General features: G+C 43.7%; 2 protein-coding genes across 5 annotated transcripts; both read right to left on the bottom strand.

The window, feature by feature from the left end:
* Positions 1-165: 165 nt before the first annotated feature.
* On the bottom strand, positions 166-3,816 carry klhl11 (kelch-like family member 11; the record flags this gene model as incomplete). Its single annotated transcript, XM_079293998.1, is given in 3 exon segments — positions 166-2,612; positions 3,295-3,783; positions 3,785-3,816. Coding segments are annotated over 3 exon segments (2,109 nt in total). The 3' UTR covers positions 166-1,024.
* A 547-nt stretch (positions 3,817-4,363) lies between these two features.
* On the bottom strand, positions 4,364-21,013 carry aclyb (ATP citrate lyase b). Of its 4 annotated transcripts, XM_079293157.1 has the most exons (30): positions 20,879-21,013; positions 18,718-18,899; positions 18,024-18,146; positions 16,931-16,993; positions 16,277-16,467; positions 15,613-15,692; positions 15,189-15,319; positions 14,726-14,844; positions 14,320-14,456; positions 13,837-13,898; positions 13,462-13,579; positions 13,046-13,200; positions 12,575-12,668; positions 12,283-12,339; positions 11,649-11,678; positions 9,194-9,335; positions 8,708-8,876; positions 8,490-8,594; positions 8,136-8,332; positions 7,878-7,959; positions 7,630-7,740; positions 7,412-7,539; positions 7,224-7,317; positions 6,744-6,898; positions 6,500-6,650; positions 6,177-6,320; positions 5,877-5,990; positions 5,586-5,668; positions 5,243-5,319; positions 4,364-5,156 (listed from the first exon to the last, which is right to left on the bottom strand). In XM_079293157.1, the coding sequence occupies exons 2-30, from the start codon at positions 18,874-18,876 to the stop codon at positions 5,062-5,064; spliced, it is 3,366 nt and encodes a 1,121-aa protein (XP_079149283.1). In that variant the 5' UTR covers positions 18,877-18,899; positions 20,879-21,013; the 3' UTR covers positions 4,364-5,061. The 4 variants fall into 4 exon arrangements, with proteins under 4 accessions (XP_079149283.1, XP_079149284.1, XP_079149285.1 ...); XM_079293158.1 differs by lacking the exon at positions 11,649-11,678; XM_079293159.1 differs by lacking the exon at positions 12,283-12,339.
* Between the last annotated feature and the right edge of the window lie 791 nt (positions 21,014-21,804).

The following is a 21,804-nucleotide window of genomic DNA, read 5'->3' as shown; positions in this document are numbered from 1 at the left end:
ATGCACAGACAAAAATTATGATTCAAATGTTTAATACATTTCGTAGTGCAGTGAGACAAAGTTAAGACAAAGCTAATTCTGCAAAACAAACAATAACTGCACAAAGCCACCGTCTTTAAGCACCGGAGCCAGTAGTCAGTGTCCTAACATCATCAAGTGGGACAATTTAAATCAAAATATAAAATAGAGCTCCTGTCTCCTAAAGTGACATCTCATCATGACAATGCTGGTCCATCTTTCAAGCGTAAAATAGACCAGCTGAAATAAATCATACATTTTTTACAAACATCCACTGGAATGGCAAAAAAAGTAAAAAAAAAAAAAAAGTAAAAAAGGAAACGACTAATCATTGAACACTGTTCCCCAATATGTGCTTTGCTCAATAAGTCGTGCTCCAAAATGTCTGATACACGATTGTCTGTTTTAAATAGGGTACACAAAAGATACACACTATAGACGATCAACATTTAGATGCAGTGCAAAAAAGCATGACGGAAACTGGAGGTAGAAGACAAATTGGATGCAAGCAGCGAGGAGTAAGAAGTTAAAGATCAGCTGGTTGTTACAGTAAGTTTACTCTCTTCTTTCTAAACTCCACTTAACTAAGGATTCTCTTCTGAAATACATCACAATAAACATGATTTACTTTGCTAAGTTTACATCTCCAACACTGAACTTCACCATAAAAGGTCACTGATATTAGGTGAAACTAACTTGCATCACAACATACAGTGTGATGTTAACATAGATCACAAGTAAAAAGTTAAGTTGTCTGAAATCAACGATCTTTCCAGAAGTTACCACAGCAATCACAGTTTAATTTACCAGCAGAAGCAAAGGCCAAAATTACAATGTGAGACTGAGAATTTAGAAGCATGTCTGGCTAATTCTTAATTTTTTGAAACCAGCCTAAGGTAAGGCTGTGCAGGCATTTAATATAAATAAAAAGGCAAAAAAAATAAGCTGAAAGTTCTGTGGTAACAAGGCATTTATCAGCAGATGAACTACCAACGAGAGGAAGCTCTCAACATTCGATTTGAGATTGCAGCTGTCTGCGCAGAGTGAGGGTGCGGCGATGGAGCTGCTGCATCTGTTGCATGCGGTCTCGCTGGCGAACCAGGTTCGGGGGCATGGGGTAGTGCTGGCAACCATAAAGACAATGGTACGGGATGCGAATGTGACAGGCCGCGGCTCGGCACCGCGGCTGAGGCAAGGGCGGCAGCAGCATCCAGCGCTTCTTCTCAGCGCAGTAACGGTAGGCCTCCTTGCGGTACTGCTTGTCCATGTTGTTGCAGTTCCTCCATCCGCCAATGATGAATATGTCGTCGCCCAGGTAGCAGACGGCAGCGCCTTCCATGCTGAGGACCTCCGGAGGGAGGCTGTCGAGGATGTCGTCAGCGATGTCCCTGCTTATTTTCTGCTGAGCGGCCTCGGCCGTCACCTTGTAGCTCTTCGTGCAGCAAGAAGCCGTGTGGTAGAAGTTGGTGGACGCGACAGCCATTTGAAAACGACAGTAATTATCGATCAGCGGTAAGGAGTCCACTTCCTTCCACTTGCGACTCTCTGTGTCGTAGCAGGTGGTCACGGTGCTCAGTCCATCCTCATTGCCCATGTCTACGGGAGTCCTGGCCATCACAAAGATGTAGCGGTCCTCCACGCTCACCGTTTTTACATCTCGCAGTATCTTCGGCGCTGGCTCCAGACTGTGCCACTCGTCCTGCTCGGGCTCGTAGACGGTCACATCCTTAAAGCCTGCACTGAAGTTGCCGTGTCCACCGATGCAGTACAGCAAGTCTTTGACGCATGTGAGGCTAAAGGAGTGCTTGCGGATTTCTAAGCTGCTGACCTCCTCCCAGGTGTTGAGGTCGGGGTTGAAGCGCTCCACCATCTTGGCGAAGCTCGGCTCCATGGAGCCGGCCACATAAACGTGGCTGTCGGTGACGGCGATGGCGTGTCCGTCGAGGTGGTTGTGAATGTGCGGCAGGTTTACCCAACGGTCCTCAGCAACAAAGTAGCCCACACACTCACTCAAATAGTCTCCACCTTCGGATACGCCACCCACTACCATGATGACATCCATGTTCTGGCCGAGACGAGGCTGCGTTGCGGCATCGTAGGAGGCACAGGGCTCTAAATCAGCTGGCTGGTTGAGGTTCTCAAAGTGGACAGCGTGGACCTCGAGGGCGTCAGACAGCAGCTGCTGACATGCTGCATTGTTTGCCACTAGTGTCTCCTTTCTCACGACCCGCGTCAGGTAGGTGGGAGAAATCTGAGTTAGTCTTAAAAGTCTGAACAGCTCCTCGAAATGCTCCCCTCTCTCCTCTGCGTTGTGGTGCACCCATTCAACTATGGCCTCAAACAACTCCTGTTCAGAATCCACGGTGATTCCTGAGTCGGACAGCCAGTCCCGCACCAGGTGAAACGGTAGCGTGAAGAATTCCTCGTTGTGGATTATTTTGTGGAAGTTACTTCGAATGGTCTTGGCGGCTCCCTGGGCCAGCAGGTCCAAGGTGTACATGTGGGCGAGGCTGTGTACTGCTACGCAGTTAGATAAGTTCAACTTCTCCATCAGAAACTCTCCGCAGAAGGTCTTCAGCTGCACCAACAGGAACCTGTGTGAGCGCGACGTAGTCAGACGGTCAGTAATTTGACAAAATGAACAAAGCAGTAAAACTCTGAATACTGTACACTAAACATCAGTTATCCCGCGTCTTACTGTAGTGGATTACTTGCACTGAGACATATTGCCTTTGTGTTTCTTGCACTGCAACGCTGCTATAACATTATTGCACACAAGCAAGTGTTTTTACACGTGTTGCAAATATCTTGTTTCTGTACTTGTTAAATTCACCTGCCAAACGACATCCTTTTGGGGCCCAGGAAGCTGCGACAGTGTGAAAGTGAGCCAGCATCCACACAATACCAGGACCCGAAAACTGAAGCCGCTGTCTGTAATTTGTTAACTTTATTATTAACGTCTGTGGCTCTAAAAATGTCCTGTTTGTATTGCGCAAAACAAATACTGTGGAATACAATATATAGTTATTCTGTCTGATTGGACATTTGAAGATGAGCTATGATGGGAATCATGTGAATCCTCTCTCCTCTCCGTCCAGAATCACTGCCTCCTGTGGTTCTCTGATCTGATCACGTTGTGTGGAGTTCAGGTGTGTGAACTCCAAACTGGTCACACCTGCTGGTGCAATCAGGACACATAAGGTGTGGCTCATCTACCTGGACAAATAAAAGCCTGTCGAGGTTTAAGTTGTTGTATTGTAATGTTAAAATGTTTACCTGTCAGCAAGTTCCAACACTTCATGCACGCTGGCAGTGGTTACCCCGATTTGTCCCGTGTACATGAACTGTATGATACCCTCCACAGTTTCTGGCTCGGGTCCCGTGGCCGAGCTCCATTCTTTTAGCTCCACTCGGCCCGACACAGACTCTGAAAACTGTCCGCTCAGCAGCAGCGTGAAGTACTCCGACGCAGCGGATAACACGGAGCGGTGGGCGGACAAGGTTTGGACCCGCTCCCCGCCGGAGATGAAGACCAGCGTGACGTCGCAGAACAGCCCCGACTTCCTCTGCTCGTTCTGCCGCCGGGAGAGCTCCGAGCAGTGGGTCGAGCAGGTGAACTCCTCGGCCTCCTCGGGTTCCCCGTCACCTGTTAGACCGCTGCTCCGGTCCTCCGGCGCTTCTGCTGCCGCTGCCATGCTGCAGCGGGATCGAGTCCCGGGCAAATGAAAGCTCTCAACTATCTTTGGAAATAACTCATAGACATATGACACACGCAAACAAGCATTCAAAACCGGACATGCATGCGCAGCAGCGTTCGGTCTTGTGTCGGAAAAACAGAGCGCTCACTTCCGTCTTTAAGAATTTTCCAAATGTACTCTGTTTTTGCTGCTGAGTCAATGGGAGGCTCTCAGATTTACGCCAATACCTACGTCCACACGAGCGACCTGTACCCCGGACGCATATACAAAGAAGTCCGACATGTAATAGTTTTTTTTTAATGTCATGACGTATGAACACGTCTTGATTTGAGGGAAATCTAACTTTGTTTAAAAAGGATGTACCGCATTCGCGCATGCGTGATGTGCATTTTCTATTTGCTGGCGCATCCTATGATTAGACTGACGTCATAACGGATACCGGGCAAACATACATCATTCAGTCCATGAATTAAATGTAATTTAGTGTCTGTTATTAATTATTCATTCATTTGCGTTTAGTGTTTTATCGGCTGAACATTTCAAATTGTCATTTTCTACCTTTTCGTGTCAGTATGGTAGATATTACATCACATCTATTCAAAGATCACTTCGTCTCCTATAACATATTTAGACACTTAAGACAAAAGTAAAAGTAAAACAAGTCCTTTATTATCCTACCATTTGCAGCATATTACAAAAAAGAAGCATTTTTTTCACAGTTAAAAACAGCAAAAACAAAAAAGGTCAAACACAGCAGGCCGTACAGTGGGTGGTTACAAAGCGTTTTTATGTTGGTGTCAAGTCTTCAGTTAAAGTTGGACAATTATTTTACAGAGCTGTATTATTGGTATTATGTGAAATGGTTTTCATGGTCCCTCACCAAAAGATGCTTTCAAAGACACAGTGCTCATTAATGAAACATTTAGTTTTCCCCCTTTTGATAAATCTACATTTTACAAAAGTAGTTCAATTTATCCTTTGTGTGAGAGACCTGAATGCCTCAAATTGCATCTAATGTACAATAGCTGATGAATTTCAACCACCAGTGTGGTTGTTCTAGGAAAAGCACGTTTGTTTAATCTGGGTTTTGTTTAATTTGAGTCTGTGGTCAAAACTGAATAAGTTACATTTCAGTGAGTTTAAATTATTTTTCAAAAACTAAAATCTACTTCCCCTTTTTCTCAGTAAAAGCTTTTTCCATTTCCCAGAATCACCCTTCAAAATTTCCCCAAGGCCACTGTTGTCGTACCCGGAGAGTAAATATACATCAAGTGAGATGTTTAATGCTTCCTGACACATTTGGGCAGTCACATCTGGAAGCGTGTTCCATTCTGTAATGTGGGGATTACATAGACATATGTTCAGGAAGCACATAGGAGATGTCATCCCAGGGGTGGCGGTACAAACCCTGTTTCAGCCTCTTCTGGTCCAGGTAATGTCCTAATGTAAGACAGACACTCGTTAGATATCTTGTTTTAATAATACTTTGAAACTTTGTGTCGCGGATCCATCTGATTGGGACTCACCAATGAAGCCCATACTACGTCCAAGGACAAAGATCCCATTTAGTGCACCGATCTCCACGAACTCGTCAGCCTCGTCTCTGGAATCAGTTCAACATTCATGTGAGAAACGATACTGGACAGTGTGCTTGCTATCAACACAGAAGACAGACGATGGACTTTTGGCATCAGCATTTTTTTTGTTTGATAAAGGGTTTAATAACACTAATATATATTTGTAGGCAGAAATATGTTTATTAATGTGTTTATCAACACCTATAACTCCTCCTGCGGGAGCTGGTGTGTTTTTGTACAGACAATAAATGACAATATAGTAAAACAGCTGTAATAATCTAAAATATGTTACCGTGTGAAGCCACCGCACGTCCTCAGCAGGTCCACAAAGGCAACACCAATAAAACCGTCTACGTTGAGGATCAGGTTTGGTTTCTGAAAATAAGAACGTAAATTTATCTAAAATGTCAGAGGAATATATGCAAGCCAACTAATTTGCCAAAATTAACATAAAATGAGGAAAGGTTCAAAAGTCCAAAGATGCCACCAAAGACCGTTTAAGTTAATTCGGTTTTTCTTTTTCAGGGAGAAAGAAGATCATGTTCTACGTCACTGTTGTCCTGCTCATTCAGGTGACAAGTACCTTGGAGGTGGTGATCTTCTCTACGTCGAGGGCGTAGTCGAGCATCTGGGTGGACGGGAAATGCTGCTTAACAAAGTCCTTCAGAATCTGCACCCGCATGTCTGGGTTGTTGATCTGAAAAAAGAGACAAATTTTTGTTCATTGTAATTACAGCTCTTAACTGTAAGGTATTCATTTATTTTTACTCTAATGAAGAATTATTCAGAGATATGAACTTAGAAACTGTCTGCTATAATCTAAAAATGTCATATCATTTTGGATCTTAATTATGTCACTTGTAGTGTGAAAAGCTGAGCCTACTGATTTGACTCTGTGTCCGATGCCCATGATCAGCTTGCCGTCCTTCTTCATCTTATTGACAAACTCCATGGGCAGCATGCCACTGTCGAATGCCTTGCTGAACAGCTTTGCAGCCGCATCCAGAGCACCTCCAAAACGGTCCCCCTGGAACGTATGAATAAAATCACGTTTCAGGAGAGAAACAATAGTTTCAGACACATGGTCAAAGTGGGCAGTAAAAGACAAGACAGGTGGATGGGTTTGAAGCTTAGTTTCATTTTTGTCTGGTTAAAGATGGTGGCACAGTGCATGTGCGTAAGTGTTTGCGTGTGAGCAGCACTGACGATGGTGAGCAGGCCGGAGGTGAGGCACGAGATCAGGTCCTTGCCAGCACGAGTACAGACGATGGTGTTGTGTGCACCAGAGACGGCAGGCCCGTGATCAGCAGTCACCATCAGGCACATCTCGATGAACTGGCAGGCATATCGCGGCAACCTAAACGGAAACACAGCACTGCTTATTCCACTGAAAATACATTTGTAATAAAGTTAATCAACCAACACCACTTCTCGCTGTCTTCATACCGACCTGCGTTGGAACCAAAGCAAGCCCAGCACTCCTCCTAAACCCATCTCCTCCTTAAAGACCTCAGTGATGGGCATGCCGGCGTAGATGAGCTCCTGTCCTCGCTCGTCACAGATGCTCGTCATGAATGAGGCCGGCTTACGGATCAGACCCAACTCCTGGAGGAAATCAAGAAACAGGGGTCCCTTTACACATTTTGTCCACCGGAGGAAACTGACTGAAGAGCATTTTTCAACTGATAAGTGTCCTGCTCAGTTAATACTAAGGTCACAATTCTGTAATAAATAAACTGACCTTATCATAAATGTTAGTTTGTGTCATTTGTCTGTCCCCTAGTTTTATTCATCAAATAAACTGATACATTTCCACGACAATCATCAGCTCTAAATTGTTACTATACAAGACGTGACGACCATTTAATTCTTCAGTGGCTAAGACAGACGTTGTTGAGGTTTACTGAGGCGTAATGATGAAGTTTCTTACCCTGGCCCAAGCGTAATCCATAGGCACTGTTGGGGGAGGCACCTCCTGGGAAGGAATGATGGTACCATTGGCCACCAGCTCATCATAAACGGTCCTGTTACATCATAAATTCACAATATAAGTAAAAAAAATATCCTAAAAACTATTTAATAATGAACTGTGGTATGACTGTGTGACGTATTTCTCACTTGATGACATCCCCCAGCTCATCAAAGCTCTTTGGTACATAAGCGCCAGCGTCCCTCAGAGCCTGGTTCTTGGCTACTGCTGTTTCTGAAGCCTGGTTGGCACAGGCCCCTGCATGGCCAAACTGAACCTGAAGATAGCAGTGACAGGTTGAGCTTAAAAACGGAATTACATGTTCACCACGACAACAACAAAATCCAAAGCAACAAAGCAACCAAACCTCTGAAGTGAACATGGTGGCGCAGGTTCCAATACACCAGCACACCACAGGCTTGGTTATCCTGCCTTCTCCGATGCCTTGGCAGATCTTGTACTCCTCTGTGCCTCCAACCTGGGTTGTCAGAGTAAAAGAGATGTTAAAAATGGGACATTTGTTTGCCCAAAGATTAATTGTATGAAGTAAATGAAACAATCAACATCACGTTGATGTCAATCTGAAAATGTAAACATCTGTGGAGCTACTCCCACCTCTCCCAGCACTATTATCATCTCAACGCCTGGAGTGTCCTGGTAACGTAGGACGTGGTCCATGAAGGTGGAGCCTGGATATCTGGATTAAGAGACGAGAACACAAGAGCTTAAAAAGGTCTGTCAGATGACAATATGTTTCTGTGGAGCAGGGATACATTATCTTAAAATCTAAACAACTAATAGTTTTACAACAGGCTTCAACTGGACATCCGTCGCTCACTCCCTCAGCAAATATTTGCAAATAAGTTCTTGTACCGGTCTCCTCCGATGGCAACACCTTCATAGACGCCGTCTGTTGTGCGGGAGACGATGTTGTTCAGCTCGTTGGACATGCCCCCGGAGCGCGACACATAGGCCACGCTGCCAGGGCGATAAAGTTTGGAAGCCAGGATGTTGTCCAGCATGCCACCTGTGTTGCCGATCTTAAAACAGCCAGGCTTGATGCCACCAACCTGGGAGACAGAAAATAATGGGCATCAACTGAACTTCTGTGTGCCAGTTGAAATTCATCATTTGGCGCTCTCAAACAGAAAAATAACAGCTGCAGTCTACTGCGGTACTTTGAAAGAATCTCTTTTCAGTCTCTGATGGCGAGATATGGCTTCATACCGTAGCAGGGCCGATGATAGTGACACCTTTCTCATCGGCCTTCTTGATTATCTTTCTCGTCTGAGCCTCAGGAATGCCCTCAGCTATGATGGCGATGGTGTGGATCTGAAAACACAAGTAGATAAGAGAGCAGACTTTCAAGTCCGTCTGAATCTCACAAGTGTATGTAGTGATGTGTGGGCTTCTATGTAAACCTATTTCACTCCGTGTCTTTCTACCTGTGGGAACTGCATGGTCTCCATAGTGCTGTCGAAGGCCGAGCGCAGTGACGCAAAGCTAATCAGGACGTCCACCTCAGGGTGCTTCTTCATGGCATCGGCCATGTTCTTATAGACCGGCAGCAGGATCTCTTTGTGGCCCCAGTAAAACTTCTGCTTGTGATCCCCACTGAGAGATAGACGGATGGATAGATAAAAAAAAAAACACATTTTATTTCAACTTCTCAAGAGCAGTCTGATTTAAATCACCGATATAAAATTTTTTGGGATCGCAATTGTGTCGCTAACACAATCACAAAACGATGCAGATAATATGTCGTCATCATCAAAATGAAGGTTGAGTTTGAAGATGGGTGTGGGTGCTGGAACAACACATGACATCTGCATCGAAACAGTATTTAGGACGATCAGTTGCAGCACTGTAAAGCTGATCGGTGGAATATCAAATCCTCATTTCAGAGAAACTTCAGATCTTGGGGAACCTACGTGAAGGGGTAGACCATGGCTGCCACAGAGGGTTCTTCCCGGGAGCATACGTAGTCGAAGTCCAGCATGCCTTGCACGGCACGCGTCTGCATGCCCCAGACTATGGACTTGGTTTGCTTTCTGAAGAGTGTGGCGGGTTTGGCTGAAAGAACAAGATGGCAGAAAGAGATCCAGAGTCAAGTTAGAGCTTGGAAAGACAAAGAACACCACGACAGGTGAGAGGAGGGGCTCAGGCTGAGGAAAATAGCAGGATGGGGGATGGTAACAGGCAGAGTACAGAGATACAGGAGGTAGAGAAAACAACTTCTCACCATTGCAAACACCACTTCAAAAAGGAAAGGCATGTTTCTCGTGTTGCTGCAGTTTGCCTGGATTAGGAATGTGGCAGTTGTTTTTTTGTAATTTGGGCACTGCACATCTGTTTTTAGTTGACAACGGATGTCATATGCACAACTCACATTTGTAAGTGTAACCAAGTTACCGGTACTCTGAAAAGCCATTATTTTGTCCACCTCCAGGTCGCACAGTAAAACAGAATAATGTTAAAATGTCACAAGTGGTTGTGGTAGAGGGTTTGGAATGGGGGCCATCTGGTTTAAAGTTAGATTAAAAACTCTGTTCACACATGGTATTAACAACTGTCAGTTCTGCACAAGGCCTGTGCAGTTGCACTGGCTCGGACTACCGGTAGCTAAAAAACCTTTTCTACTGTACGTGCGTAAAGGTTGCCGTGTGCTCTTAGAAACATCACCCCACTTGCTCAGTACCAAGCAGGAATACCACACAAGCCTCGACTGTGGATAACAAAGCTGTCTAATGATAATTAAATTAATACATTTCAATCTAAGGTCCAGATAACAAAGCAACCCAGCAGTAGTGCAAGACACAAAAAAACAACAACCGAGAAGCTGAAAAAAGTGTTAAGTATTCTGTTTAAATTACAGAATTTCAACAGGTTAGTGTACAATGTGGTTTGAAGCATTTGTTGTCAAGTTAATCGCCATTCTTGCCACACATTTCAAGTGCAAGTCCTCCCAAGTCTCTCCTCTGTCCAGAAAATCACTGCCTTCTGCTGTTCTCTGATCAGATCCCAAGAAAGTTGTGTTTTACAGAGTTTCTGCAGGATGCACGGAGTTACATTTAAGAATTCAGAGATTTTAATTTAATACCTGTCTGACGATCAAACCTTCCAATTTCCAATTTCCATTTTCAAGGCTTTGCCACACAACGACTCCTGGTGGAAGATGCAGTGATAAGCTGTCAACTCACTTGTGACGTTTTCCTCCATCATCTTTTATCAGATCCTCCCCACCAATCCACTCTTTTGACCGCACATTGCAGGCGCTCCATCTGTTGTCAGTCCCACAAGTTTATCCCACGGCAGCCCCATTTTATCTACACATCTGGACACCTCTTCAAAGAGATCTTTCCCTGTAGTTCTGCCATGCATTGGGTGTAATCCCAAAAACTCTGTTACGTACAGGCTGAAAATTGACAGCTGGGCAGTATCAGAAGTGTCTGTGCTCTCATCCGCAGCAAGGGAGTATGCGATGAAATCTTTTCCCTTTCCCACAAGCTGTTGTTGGAGATTGGCAGCAAGGTGACGCACACGGTCAGCAACGGTGTTTCGGCTTAGGCTCACATTTTAAAATGCTTGCCTTTTTTCTGGGCACACGGCGGCGCAAACTTTAATCATGCAGTTTTTGACAAATTCCCCCTCGGTGAAGGGCCGGGCTGATTTTGCAACCTCTGCTGCCACAATAGAACTGGCCTTAACAGCAGCCTCGCTTTGTGATTTGGCTTCAGTGAACACAGCCTGCTGTGACACCAGACTTCTTTTTAACTCCTCTACCTTCTGTAGCGTTTGTGTCGTGTCCAGATACTTGTATTTGTCTTGGCGCTTTGTTTCATCGTGTCTTCTTATGTTGTATTCTTTCATGACAGCCACACTGTCTCCGCACAGAAGACACACAGCTTTGCCCTTTACATCCGCGAACATATACTGTGCCTCCCACCTGTCTTGAAAACTCCTGTTTTCAAATTCCACCTTTCGTTTAGCCATTTTTTGGGGCGAGGGATAGTTGAAAGTTGACACAAGTGGTATGTAATACAGACTGAGGCGCGCGTTCGCAGGCCCGCGATTGACGTGCCGCCACACGGGCAGTGCATTGTGGGATTTGTAGTATTATGGTGGTGCGTGCGATATACCGGCGGGCCAGCTCTAATCGTAAATAGATTTTATCATGCGGGCCAAAGATAATTCATTCACGGGCCGGATGTGGCCCGCGGGCCTTGAGTTTGACACATGTGCTCTAAGGCGAGTAAGCCCCCATAAGAATGTGAAAAATGAGGACACACTGCAGAGAAACATCAGCGAACACACAAAAATGGGAAGGCAGAGGGAAGTGGACAGAGGGCGGAGAAGGCAGGACAGCTTTTTCACACCCTTCCATACCTCCACTGCAGCCTGAAGAGGCTTGCGCTTCTGTGACCCCCATGGGACAGGAACACAAAATGTGACAAAATGAGCACAAAAAATTAAAAAAATTAAAAAAGAGGAAAAAAATTAGTGCATATTTTGTATCATTCATTGAACAGACTTCAGTGCATTCTGTAAAATGTGTCATCTCTGAAAACACCTCATAAATAACACCCTAGGAAAGCCCATGCAGAGTTCAGCTGCTACAGAGCGCGCCTCAACTGCATTCTAAAGAGGTATCGTCAAAGATACAATCAAAACCACATGTCCCGTGCTGGATGTTCTGAAACTAATAATACTTTACAACAACACACAACTCAGTCTAAAGATGAGATTCATGAGATTTGCTTAATTTGTGGATTATCTACAATGCTTTCTACAGTTTTGAATTACTCCAAAGATAAAAAAAACAACAAATATCTAATTGCTGAAGAATATAATCTTCCCAATAGACTACTGAGGTGATGCAAAATAAAGGCGTCACACACACACACACACACACACTCTTTTCTAGATGAGGAGGGCGAGGGGTAAGAAGAAAAAGAGGCAGACCAGTGTAGAGCGTGTGAGCAGGCGAGCGCAGTGTGGGCACGGCACACCCATCACTTACCTTTCCAAGCGCCTGTGACCATATTCTTCAGAGGCCACAGTATAGAATGAAGAGAGTCTTAGAAAAACGAGCATGAGAAAGACGAGGGTGAGCGGACAGTTTGTGCAGCAAAACAGGAGGAGGTGGGAGAAATGGAGAGAAAATTAAAAAATGCAAAACGGCAGCATTTGGAGGGAAGAAGGAATACAGGACGCAAAGAAAAGTGAAATGAAAAAAGGCAGAAGTGTACGAGTACACATGGAGCGTTGCTGATAATACACAGTAGTGAGGCGAGTGCTGCCGTCTTAATCACCTGCTGGAAGATCTGCTTTAGACTTTTTGGCCGGGTTGACCTCGCTAGACGTCCTGGGTTCGGAGAATGAAGCGGTCCTCGTTGTAGCTGGAGTCTGGGAAAGAAAACAAACAGTTACGTTAGTCAAAGCCTTACAGATGCTTTCAATGAGAAGTTTTAGCAGGGAACTAACAGTTTCCCTCTTAAAGTAACATTTTTACAACTTTAGTATACACATGTCATGTATGAGTTTATCACCAGTCAACATAGGCTTTGAAAAGAACATGGAAGACCACAGTTCACAAATAAGAAGGAAATTAGAAAAGTATATTTACAGGATATTTCACAAGGACTGTTCACAATTTAAACGTCACTAGGTCAACATCACATGACAATGCGGTGGCCATCTTAAGCAGCATGACATCTGTAATGTGTGTAGAAGAGAGGCAGACCATCCTAATTTTCCTTTAGTGGGTAACTGAATGAAAATACCACTGCGCTGGTGCTGGTGTTGAGGAGGAAGTTGGCCGTGTGTGCGTCCATCGGGGGCTGGTTAGGGATTGACCGGTGGCCCAGAGCCATTCCAACAATGGCCGTCATATGAGTCTCGGTGCCAAACACATGGATAGGGATACCTGTGGTCTTCCCTGCAGAAAGAGTCAAACAAACTTAATTTAAATTTGTTTCCAACAATTTGACTTGGACGGAAATTTGGCATTCATGCACCCATATAACCGGTGTAACAACATTAATATCCGTCTTTCCTGTCACGTGTAGTCCAATAAAATCACCTGACAATGACTTGACGCCAGGTATTTCCAAAGTTACAAGGTACATACTCCAGTCATTCTACTCCTTTGTTCTCAGACTGGGCTCTTCTTTGTGATCTTAAGCTTCATCCCACACACCTATTTCACCCATGACCCTCAGCCCCTCCTGGTAGTTGGGGCCGCCACGTCGAACAAAGATGGTGACCTCGTGCTCCTTCAGAGGACCTTGGTAGTCTTTGATGGCCCTGACAATGCCCTGAGGAGTGAGAACCAGGTCAGGTAAGTGATTCACAGACTGGTTTATGCAGAACATCCTGCATGGGTGTGTCAACCATTAAGTCAACAAAGAACATTTACTTTAATGTCTTCAGAAAGAACAAAAGAGTGTCTTGGAGTTAGTTTTGTCCTCTATATTAAAAGATATGAATACACATTGTGGACTAATGAAGGCCTGTGATACTATTTAGACTCGTTTACTTTCATAGTGTTTAAGATAAACACATCGTGTTTTACCTTGAATGTGGCTGCTACATTGGTGAAGTTGGCAATGCTTCCGCCGATGATCAGCACTTTCCCTGCAGGATACATAAAGAGGCGTGTTGTTATGTTAAGAATATGTTCATGAGTGAAATGTTACACCTCAGTAACAGTTCAGTGACAGCCATGAAGTCTATTGCTGGCAACAGACACACCGTGAACAGTGAGTGACCACGGTAGACGATCTATAAGTATTAACACTACTGAGTGCCTCACCCGGAGATTCAAACCTTTGCTCTATGACACACGCAACACAATTGCAAATGAACACACACACACACACACACACAGATAATACTTATACGTTTAATGCCTGTAAATACCGTTAGCATATTTCTACAGTAGCAAGCAGGTCACATCGCGGAGGAATCACCCAACATTGGTTTACAAGCTTAAAGCAAACTTTAATTTGAGCTTGTTTGTGCAAACGAGCCTTGACAAAGTGTTTGCTGTACCAACCTTGTGTATGTTTCTCCCGTGTCATCAGAGAGAGGATGGTTTTAGCGTAGTCGTAGGTCTGCTGTTCGCTGGGTGCGCCAGAGTACTCGCCATAGTTTGCCAGTTCATCCACCCCGCCGAGGTCACAGATGGTGTCGCTAAAGAAGTGTGAAGGTGGACATTTAAGTACGGTGTCCCGATTCTGGTCGGTACTTTCAGTTTTAATCAAACAGGTTTTCTTGTAAGCAAGCAAAAGTTATGTTTACATTCAGTTTAACGCACCAAAAACACATCTTGTGTATGTTTGAGGTTTAACAAAAGTCACAAAGCTGATATCTTATTTGGCATATTAAATATACAGCATGTCTTACATCCACCAAAGCTCTTTGAGTAGCTTCTGTTACAAAAGGCTCGATATAAACCCTACCTGTAGACTACTGAAGCCCCTCCTCCAGCCACCATGGTCCAGATCCTGCCACGAGGGTTCAGCAGGGTCAGCTTCAGACTGGCACCGCTCTTTGCGTCCAGATCAGCTATGTATGCCTCCTACAACAGACAAATGGTGGTAAAAAGGCCAAAGACGGAGGCACAAACCAAGATTCAAGCTACTTACTGAAGACCTTTCTGTTTGCTGCTGCCTTTAATTGAACCACGTTCAATTCATATATTAATCAATTTCCTGCATTTCACTACTGCATTTTATTTCTTACACTGTTTTTTAATTGTTTTTGAAATCTCCTTTTCTTTTGCCTTATGTTTTGATGCTTTTAATGGTTTTATGTGAAGCACTTTGAATTACCTTGTTGTTGAAATGTGCTATACAAATAAACTTGCCTTGCCTTATTCACTTCGGTTTCTGACTAAAACCTGCTTTATTGTTCAGATCTCACCTCAGGATATGCTTCTCTGCCAAAGGGTGGTGGAAACTCCACATCACCCCATTTAGCCTTGCAGATGTAATCTGCTGTGGCATCAATCTTGGCTGCCATGTCGAGAACGTACACTCCATCTTTGGTGACGACTGGTTAAGAGAATAGAAGTTGTGTTATCCATCGATTCAACTTTCAAAACAAAGATTTGTATTTAATCAGGCAGTCTGCTACAGAAGAGCATGTACACATGAGTGCACACATTAGTACCCTGCTCCCATAAACGAATAATGGATCCCCTCAAAGCACTTCATTCTCTTGACTTTATACGTTATCGTCATAAAACACTTCCTATACTCCCAAGGGAAGAACACTGGATCTGCTTCTGAGAGTCACAAAGTAGAAATGAATATGCACCGGTGTGTGTGAAGTTATAAAAACATACCTATAGGGTTGATCTCAAGATAGGTGAAGTAGAGGTCCTCGTACAAGTTGAAGAGGCCAACTATAAAACTGGCCAAGACTCTTTAAGAAGGAAAACAAACAGTTCATTAAAATCAGCACACGACAAAAGCTCACTAGAAAACCACAGAAAATAAAATGTAACACATTTAGTTGCCAAACAAATATCCGTCTTATAACAGTAGATCACAGTTAACTTCCAAGGGTTGAGCTGGTGAGAAACTAGTCGAACAGAAATGTTATGCTGCAGGCAGCGAGAGCAGCATGTTCTCTGCACCCTGGGAGATGGTATTTTCAAAAAGGGAAACCCCCCCCCCCCCCCCCCCACAGCTCAAGGTCTCAGCAAAACAGCAAAAGACACACACTGAAGATAGAGAGGCTCTTTGACAAGTTGGCACAAGATGGTAACAGTAACAAATAAAACCAGGTTTCTACGGACATATGCGGGACGATAACTACATATTATTGTATAAAATATGGCTGTTAACACCGTGTATTTGTGACAATAACTGGCTAATATGAGGGGAGCACTTCTTATCAAAGTCTCTCTGAGGGGAAGTTGATTAAAGTGAAGTTCACTGCAGTATATCTGTCTGTATAGATGAAAAGAAATAAAAAAAATAAAATAAAAAAGGATGAGTCCGTACTCTTTCTTTTCATCAGGAACGTGAGTGAGGAGCTTCTCCTTGACTTGCTCCTCACTCAGCTTCTCATCCACCACAACCAACAGCCTCTGGGCCTTGGCGTCCACATCACCCACCTCCACGCCTCCCTCGTGGTGGAAAAGCACATGGTCGCCTTCACGTGTGGCATAAATACACACGTAAAACTCCTCCTCCTGGGTGATCCAAACACAAGGATACACAAACACGTTTAGTTCTGCGAGGAGCAGCGCATGTCATTTCACTTATTTATAGAACGCTGACAAGCTTATTAGACGAACATCTAGAACGTCCAGTTCCTTATTTTAAGATGAGCCGACCTTCGTGCAGGCACCTTTCCTACCGCAGTCATGACTGACAAACAAATCACACACAACGCAACACCATTCAGTTTGTTCACTTTATAAAACTGTGAGAAACCAACTAATCACATGCACACGGACCTAAATACAACACACAGAATAATGTTTGTATCCTGGCCGTGGAGGTTTCATTGACCTGCTGAGACGGTCGACTATTTGCTCACCTTGCTGGCGTCTATCTGTGATTAAAAGGCTCCGCAAATAAACTTGAGTTGGCTTTCAAACATAAACATGATGTAGAATGACAAAACAAGCTGATGACACGAGCCGACATTACCTGTGGGTGTTGAACAAACGGCTCAATGAGGAAGTTCTTCAGCACAGCCTTTGCCTTTCCAACCTATTCAAGACCAAAGACAAATCACAAGCAGGTTAGGCTAACCTAGTTATAGACTTGGACGAGGAGCAAGTACATTACATTCACAATAACAACAGTAATAATGGTCAAGGTTCCTTGGACACGACATTAAAAAAAACAAAAATAAAAAACCAACAACTTTGCTCGTGAATTCTCATGAAAAGGCAAAAGCCAGTTCTACCATGTTTGTATGCACGGTGGACCAGAATGGACCACCCTCCTCCACTGGCCTCCTATAGCCTTTCACCTGGCAGATCTAAACATAAGCCCATGGCCTCTGGCACTGGACACAACAACCTTCTGCACTTAACAGGTCCATATGCTGCGGGGGGGGGGGATTAAGGACATGGAGGAACTGTAGCTTGCATTCCCTTCAGATGTACAAAAGACAACATGCCAGTCACGTGATTTACGACATCGGGACGCCTGTTGGAGTATTGTTACCTTCATTTACGACTTAATTATTCAGTGAAATCACAATGAGGAGCAGGGACCGTGTGCTAAATGTAGCTAATATGCATATATATGTTTAAAGGTCCAGAGGTTATTCAAATAACAAATTAACCCCAAAGAAAACAAAGTTCTTGGTGAGCTGGTACACTGGCAGAGTGAGTGCTGGTTATTCATCCGAGCAGATTCTAAGCAAATTAAATGATGTTATTTTGAATACAGGACACAGACACAGAATTGTTGGTGCTTCACAAAAGACTGACTGTTCTTTGTCTGGATGACACGACAGCTAAGTGACCAGTAAAGCTGCGTTGAGACCGACAGTGTTGGCCTGTCAAATTACATATTTCTGGTAAATTACTTTTACAACTAACAACTTTACAGAGAAGTAAAATCCTTCTTCTAAGTTTGATAAACAACAGTGCAGTGTTTTGGTGTCTGATAAACCTTGATCTGTTACTCCAGCTGGACTTCTGGGATCAATTTTTTTGTCATCGTCTTAAAAAGGCAACGCTGTGGCGCTTTGTATCCAACAAGACAGATCGAGAGAGAGATAACTCACAGTGGTCTCTTTCATGACTCGGGCTTTAAACCACTCTCGGACACCCTGCAGGTCAAGGTCGAGGCCCACCAGTCCGAGCTTCCCACGCCGTTTGATTAGTTGATCTGGCTTTACCACCAGCCGCTACAGAGAAGCAAGTGGAAGACATGATCAGCCCAACATTAAACAAAGGACACAGATTTGCATCAATACTGGTGTGACAAACACAACTGATAACAGGCTGATACTGTTGACACATTACAAATAATATGACAAGCTCTCGGTGTGCAAGTATTACTTCCTTGTAAATTTTAATTTAAGTACAAGTACAAACACACAGACAATGATAGCTCAAACCAGGGAGAACTTATCCTTCTTTTAGCTGTATGCTAATGGCGATAAACTCAGCCTCAGAGATATGTGGTATCTGCGTATGCTAATAATTGATTTTTGTGTATAATATGAACACTTTTCTATTACTAGCCGAGCTCTAATTTCACACACAATCATAAAAGTCACTCAATGCATCTGAAGACACGGTCACATGCCACTGTGATGGTAATGACATTATGTCCTGCAAATCACGTACACAGAGTTTGAGTGCCAGACAGCGCCGTAATCAAGCCTCGTGACTTTAATATTCCTTTGCCGGCAGAAGAAACAACCTGAAGCTAAGACGAGCAGAAGCCGGTCGAGTCTGTCCCAGCTGCCTCACCTCCGTCAGCAGCCATGGATGATCCTGTGTGAGGCGGTCCCAGTCGGTCTCAGCAGTGACACTGGCGTAGCAGAAGCGGTTCTGCACGGCCGCAGAGGTGCAGATATACTTATACAAGAACTCTTTCCCCGTCCGCTCTGAGATGGCTTTCGCCGACATGGCAGCACCAGTAAGCACAGGACCTTTTAGAGAGAGAGAAGCCAACAGTTCGCAGAGTTAAAACATCATCACGTGTTTATCTGTTGATGGATTAAAAACAAATAAAAAACACATGTTGCATTTCGAGCACCAAGGAGCTACAGGTAAAGATAATGACTTTCAACCTAGATGGGGTTATTACTTGTTATTAAATGCCTGTTGGAAAAATATGAAATCCTGCTAAACAAATCCAGGTTTTGTGCACATGCTATGTTTAACTATCAGTATCGCTCATTGAATCAATAACCCAATGACACAGTAATGTTTTACAAAGACAGTCAAACTAGCCTTATGCTAATGGTTTACGTATCTATCCAATACAGTCAACTGGCAAAACACAACTTATATTTGTCTTCATTAGGGGCGCTAGAGACAGTTATGGTCCAAAATCGCATGAACCAATATCCTTTAGGTATAATACATCCTGAGTTTACCAAGTCATCATCGTCTCTTTTTATATTGGTGTGCACGAATGGCTTCAGGCTAACAGAGCAGACTACTGTAGAAAGCAGAGATTAAACATCAACACTGTTGACTTTTAGAGTTCTTGTATTGACTGATGACAGATCAGTTACTCTTTGTTCCGATCTTTGAAAAATAAATCGTTCCTGTACCTTCAAAGTATTGTTATATGTTAGATGCAGCTAGATCTGAAATGCTGAGTTGATCACCAGAAAAATTGCCAACATTGTGAATATCATTTTCCAACAAAGAATTATGATAATCTTCTGGTTCCAGCTTCTCCGATGTAAAGATAGTTGTTATTCTGTTATCGATGTAGAGTATTTGAGTATCTTTGAGTTTTGAGCCAAACAATAAGTACAATAGTTTTGACTTTCATGAGACATCAAAAGGTTGCCCTGACAGTCTCGAAAGTCTTGTTTCAAACATCGCTGCATGTTGTAAAACCTGCTCAGCAAACACAAAGCACACAACTATGGTTCCAGTGTGTGGAACAGCCCCAACAGGTCCATGAACCACCTTTAAGATTAGTGCTACAAACAAATACACAGCCAAGATACGTAGTGAGCCTTGACGGCATCCCATCTCATCTCATCTGCCTTTGTGTAACTGATAACATTTTTATGGTGAGTTTTATGTCAACTTCTGAAACACTAGCAATGGCTTTATGGCCACAGCTTCTGCATCAGCTGCGGCACTTCAACACAGAAAGTCTGTAAGATGCTTGTGACATCTAACCCAGGGGGGGGCTAGCTAGGATTTAGCTTAGCGCGCTATCCTGTCATGCTTTCAGAGCCAGATGTCCCAGTATTTAGCCAGCCATAATCCTTGGGTCATCGTTTGAAGCCATCTATCCGTGAAATATGTCACTGTACAGACTCCTCCACATGTAGGAAACTGGATTTGGAGGTAGCAGCATCACAAGGGGCCAGAAAAAGGGTGAACTAACGTTAGCTGCTTCACACACACAGCTGCTGTTTGATGAGCCTGGCAGTGCTCCGGTATCACTTTTTCCTGTGCAAACTACTGTCATGTGTGTCAATGAAGCTCCTGTAGCAGCTACCACACCCACTCCTCAGCCTTACTTTGCTAGCTAAGCAAGTTCAATAAATACGTCAGCTCACTGTGGGTAAACAAAGGTACACCTTCCTAGGGAGGAAACCAAGTGGACAGATGCTAGTAGGTGTGGCAAAACCTACGGAGTGAGATGTGACAGGAAATAACAATCTATAGATGATGGTTTAAGTTAGCCTGCTGACTGTTGAGTCAGTTACATCTATTCAAACGATGTTTTCAAGATGAACAGCTAGCTAAGGAGAGCGATGTAGGAAACTGGTAGGATGCCAGCGACTGTAAATTTCAGCAGACAAACCTCACAGCATCGGCCAACCTGGAAGTCCAGACTGAGGGGCCGACTGCTGCACCCTCATATTGCTGCAAACAATGCTAACGGTGATCTAGAGAAGCTAGCTAGCTTGGAGCTTAAAAGGAATTTAGTTACCGCGTCAATGAAAGTAGCACCTCCTCGAAGTAAAGGAGTCGCGTCTCGGTCGAAGACGAAAGAGTTCTCCTTGTTGCCCTGGGTCTGCTGCTGTCAGTCGCCACCTCACTCCAACCCTGTCGCACCATAATCTGTCGACCGATTACGCGTAGTTTGCCGGCGCCTGATTGGTTTAAACAATGTCACGTGGTGCTATCGGTTACGCCCACAACTTTATATTAAGAATCCACCTTAAGTAAATCACGACAAAAACTAATATTTAAAATAAGCGCTGGTCAAAAAGTAACGCCCCCAATTCCAGGAAATTATGATAACCTTTTCTGTATTGCACCTATTGAAACAAAGCAAAAAAAATTCACTCTTTAGAATATGAGACATTAAAATACTGAGTTAATTATAGTAAATTTAAGGAAAGAAAAGTCCAATATTACAGCAAAAGACGAGCCTTTATTTTTCGCGATAAGAAAAGCGTATCGTTAATACTGTAACAAGTTTTAAAAATGATACATAGATCAGTCACTGAACAGTTAATAGAAGCTTCCAATGTACCATCAGTGCCCATTTAAAACAGGTGGAACAAGTAGGGGAGGGGCTGCACTGACGGAGCGTGTATGACTAGTATGGACATTTTAATTTCAGTCACTGGGCAAATATGAAAAAAGTCCTGCATAAGTGCATGAAAACATACAAGTGTAGCTGTTGCCTTTAGCGAATAGGACATGCTCTACGGCAGGGGTCTTCAACTAAAATTCCAAAAGGTCCAGATTGAGAAAATATCCTCGGGCAAAGGTCCGAAACATTACAATAATATCTAACTCGTGCTATTTAGTGCCATATATATATATATATATATATATATATATATATATATATATATATATATATATATATATATTTATTGAAGAAGCCTAGTAGTAACAACGTCT

Source organism: Melanostigma gelatinosum (genome assembly GCF_949748355.1).
Source record: "Melanostigma gelatinosum genome assembly, chromosome: 21".
NCBI classification, from domain to species: domain Eukaryota; kingdom Metazoa; phylum Chordata; class Actinopteri; order Perciformes; family Zoarcidae; genus Melanostigma; species Melanostigma gelatinosum.
Note: the sequence above shows the minus strand (reverse complement) of the source record. Positions and strands in the feature narration are given on the sequence as shown.

Excerpts from the sequence above, each read along its gene's own strand:
- aclyb (XM_079293157.1), bottom strand. The coding sequence starts at position 18,876 with ATGTCGGCGAAAGCCATCTCAGAGCGGACGGGGAAAGAGTTCTTGTAT. Across the intron at positions 8,333-8,489 it reads CTATCATCGGCCCTGCTACG|GTTGGTGGCATCAAGCCTGG; the intron begins GTATGAAGCCAT and ends TCTGTCTCCCAG. Across the intron at positions 5,669-5,876 it reads AGAAGATCACCACCTCCAAG|AAACCAAACCTGATCCTCAA; the intron begins GTACTTGTCACC and ends TCTTATTTTCAG.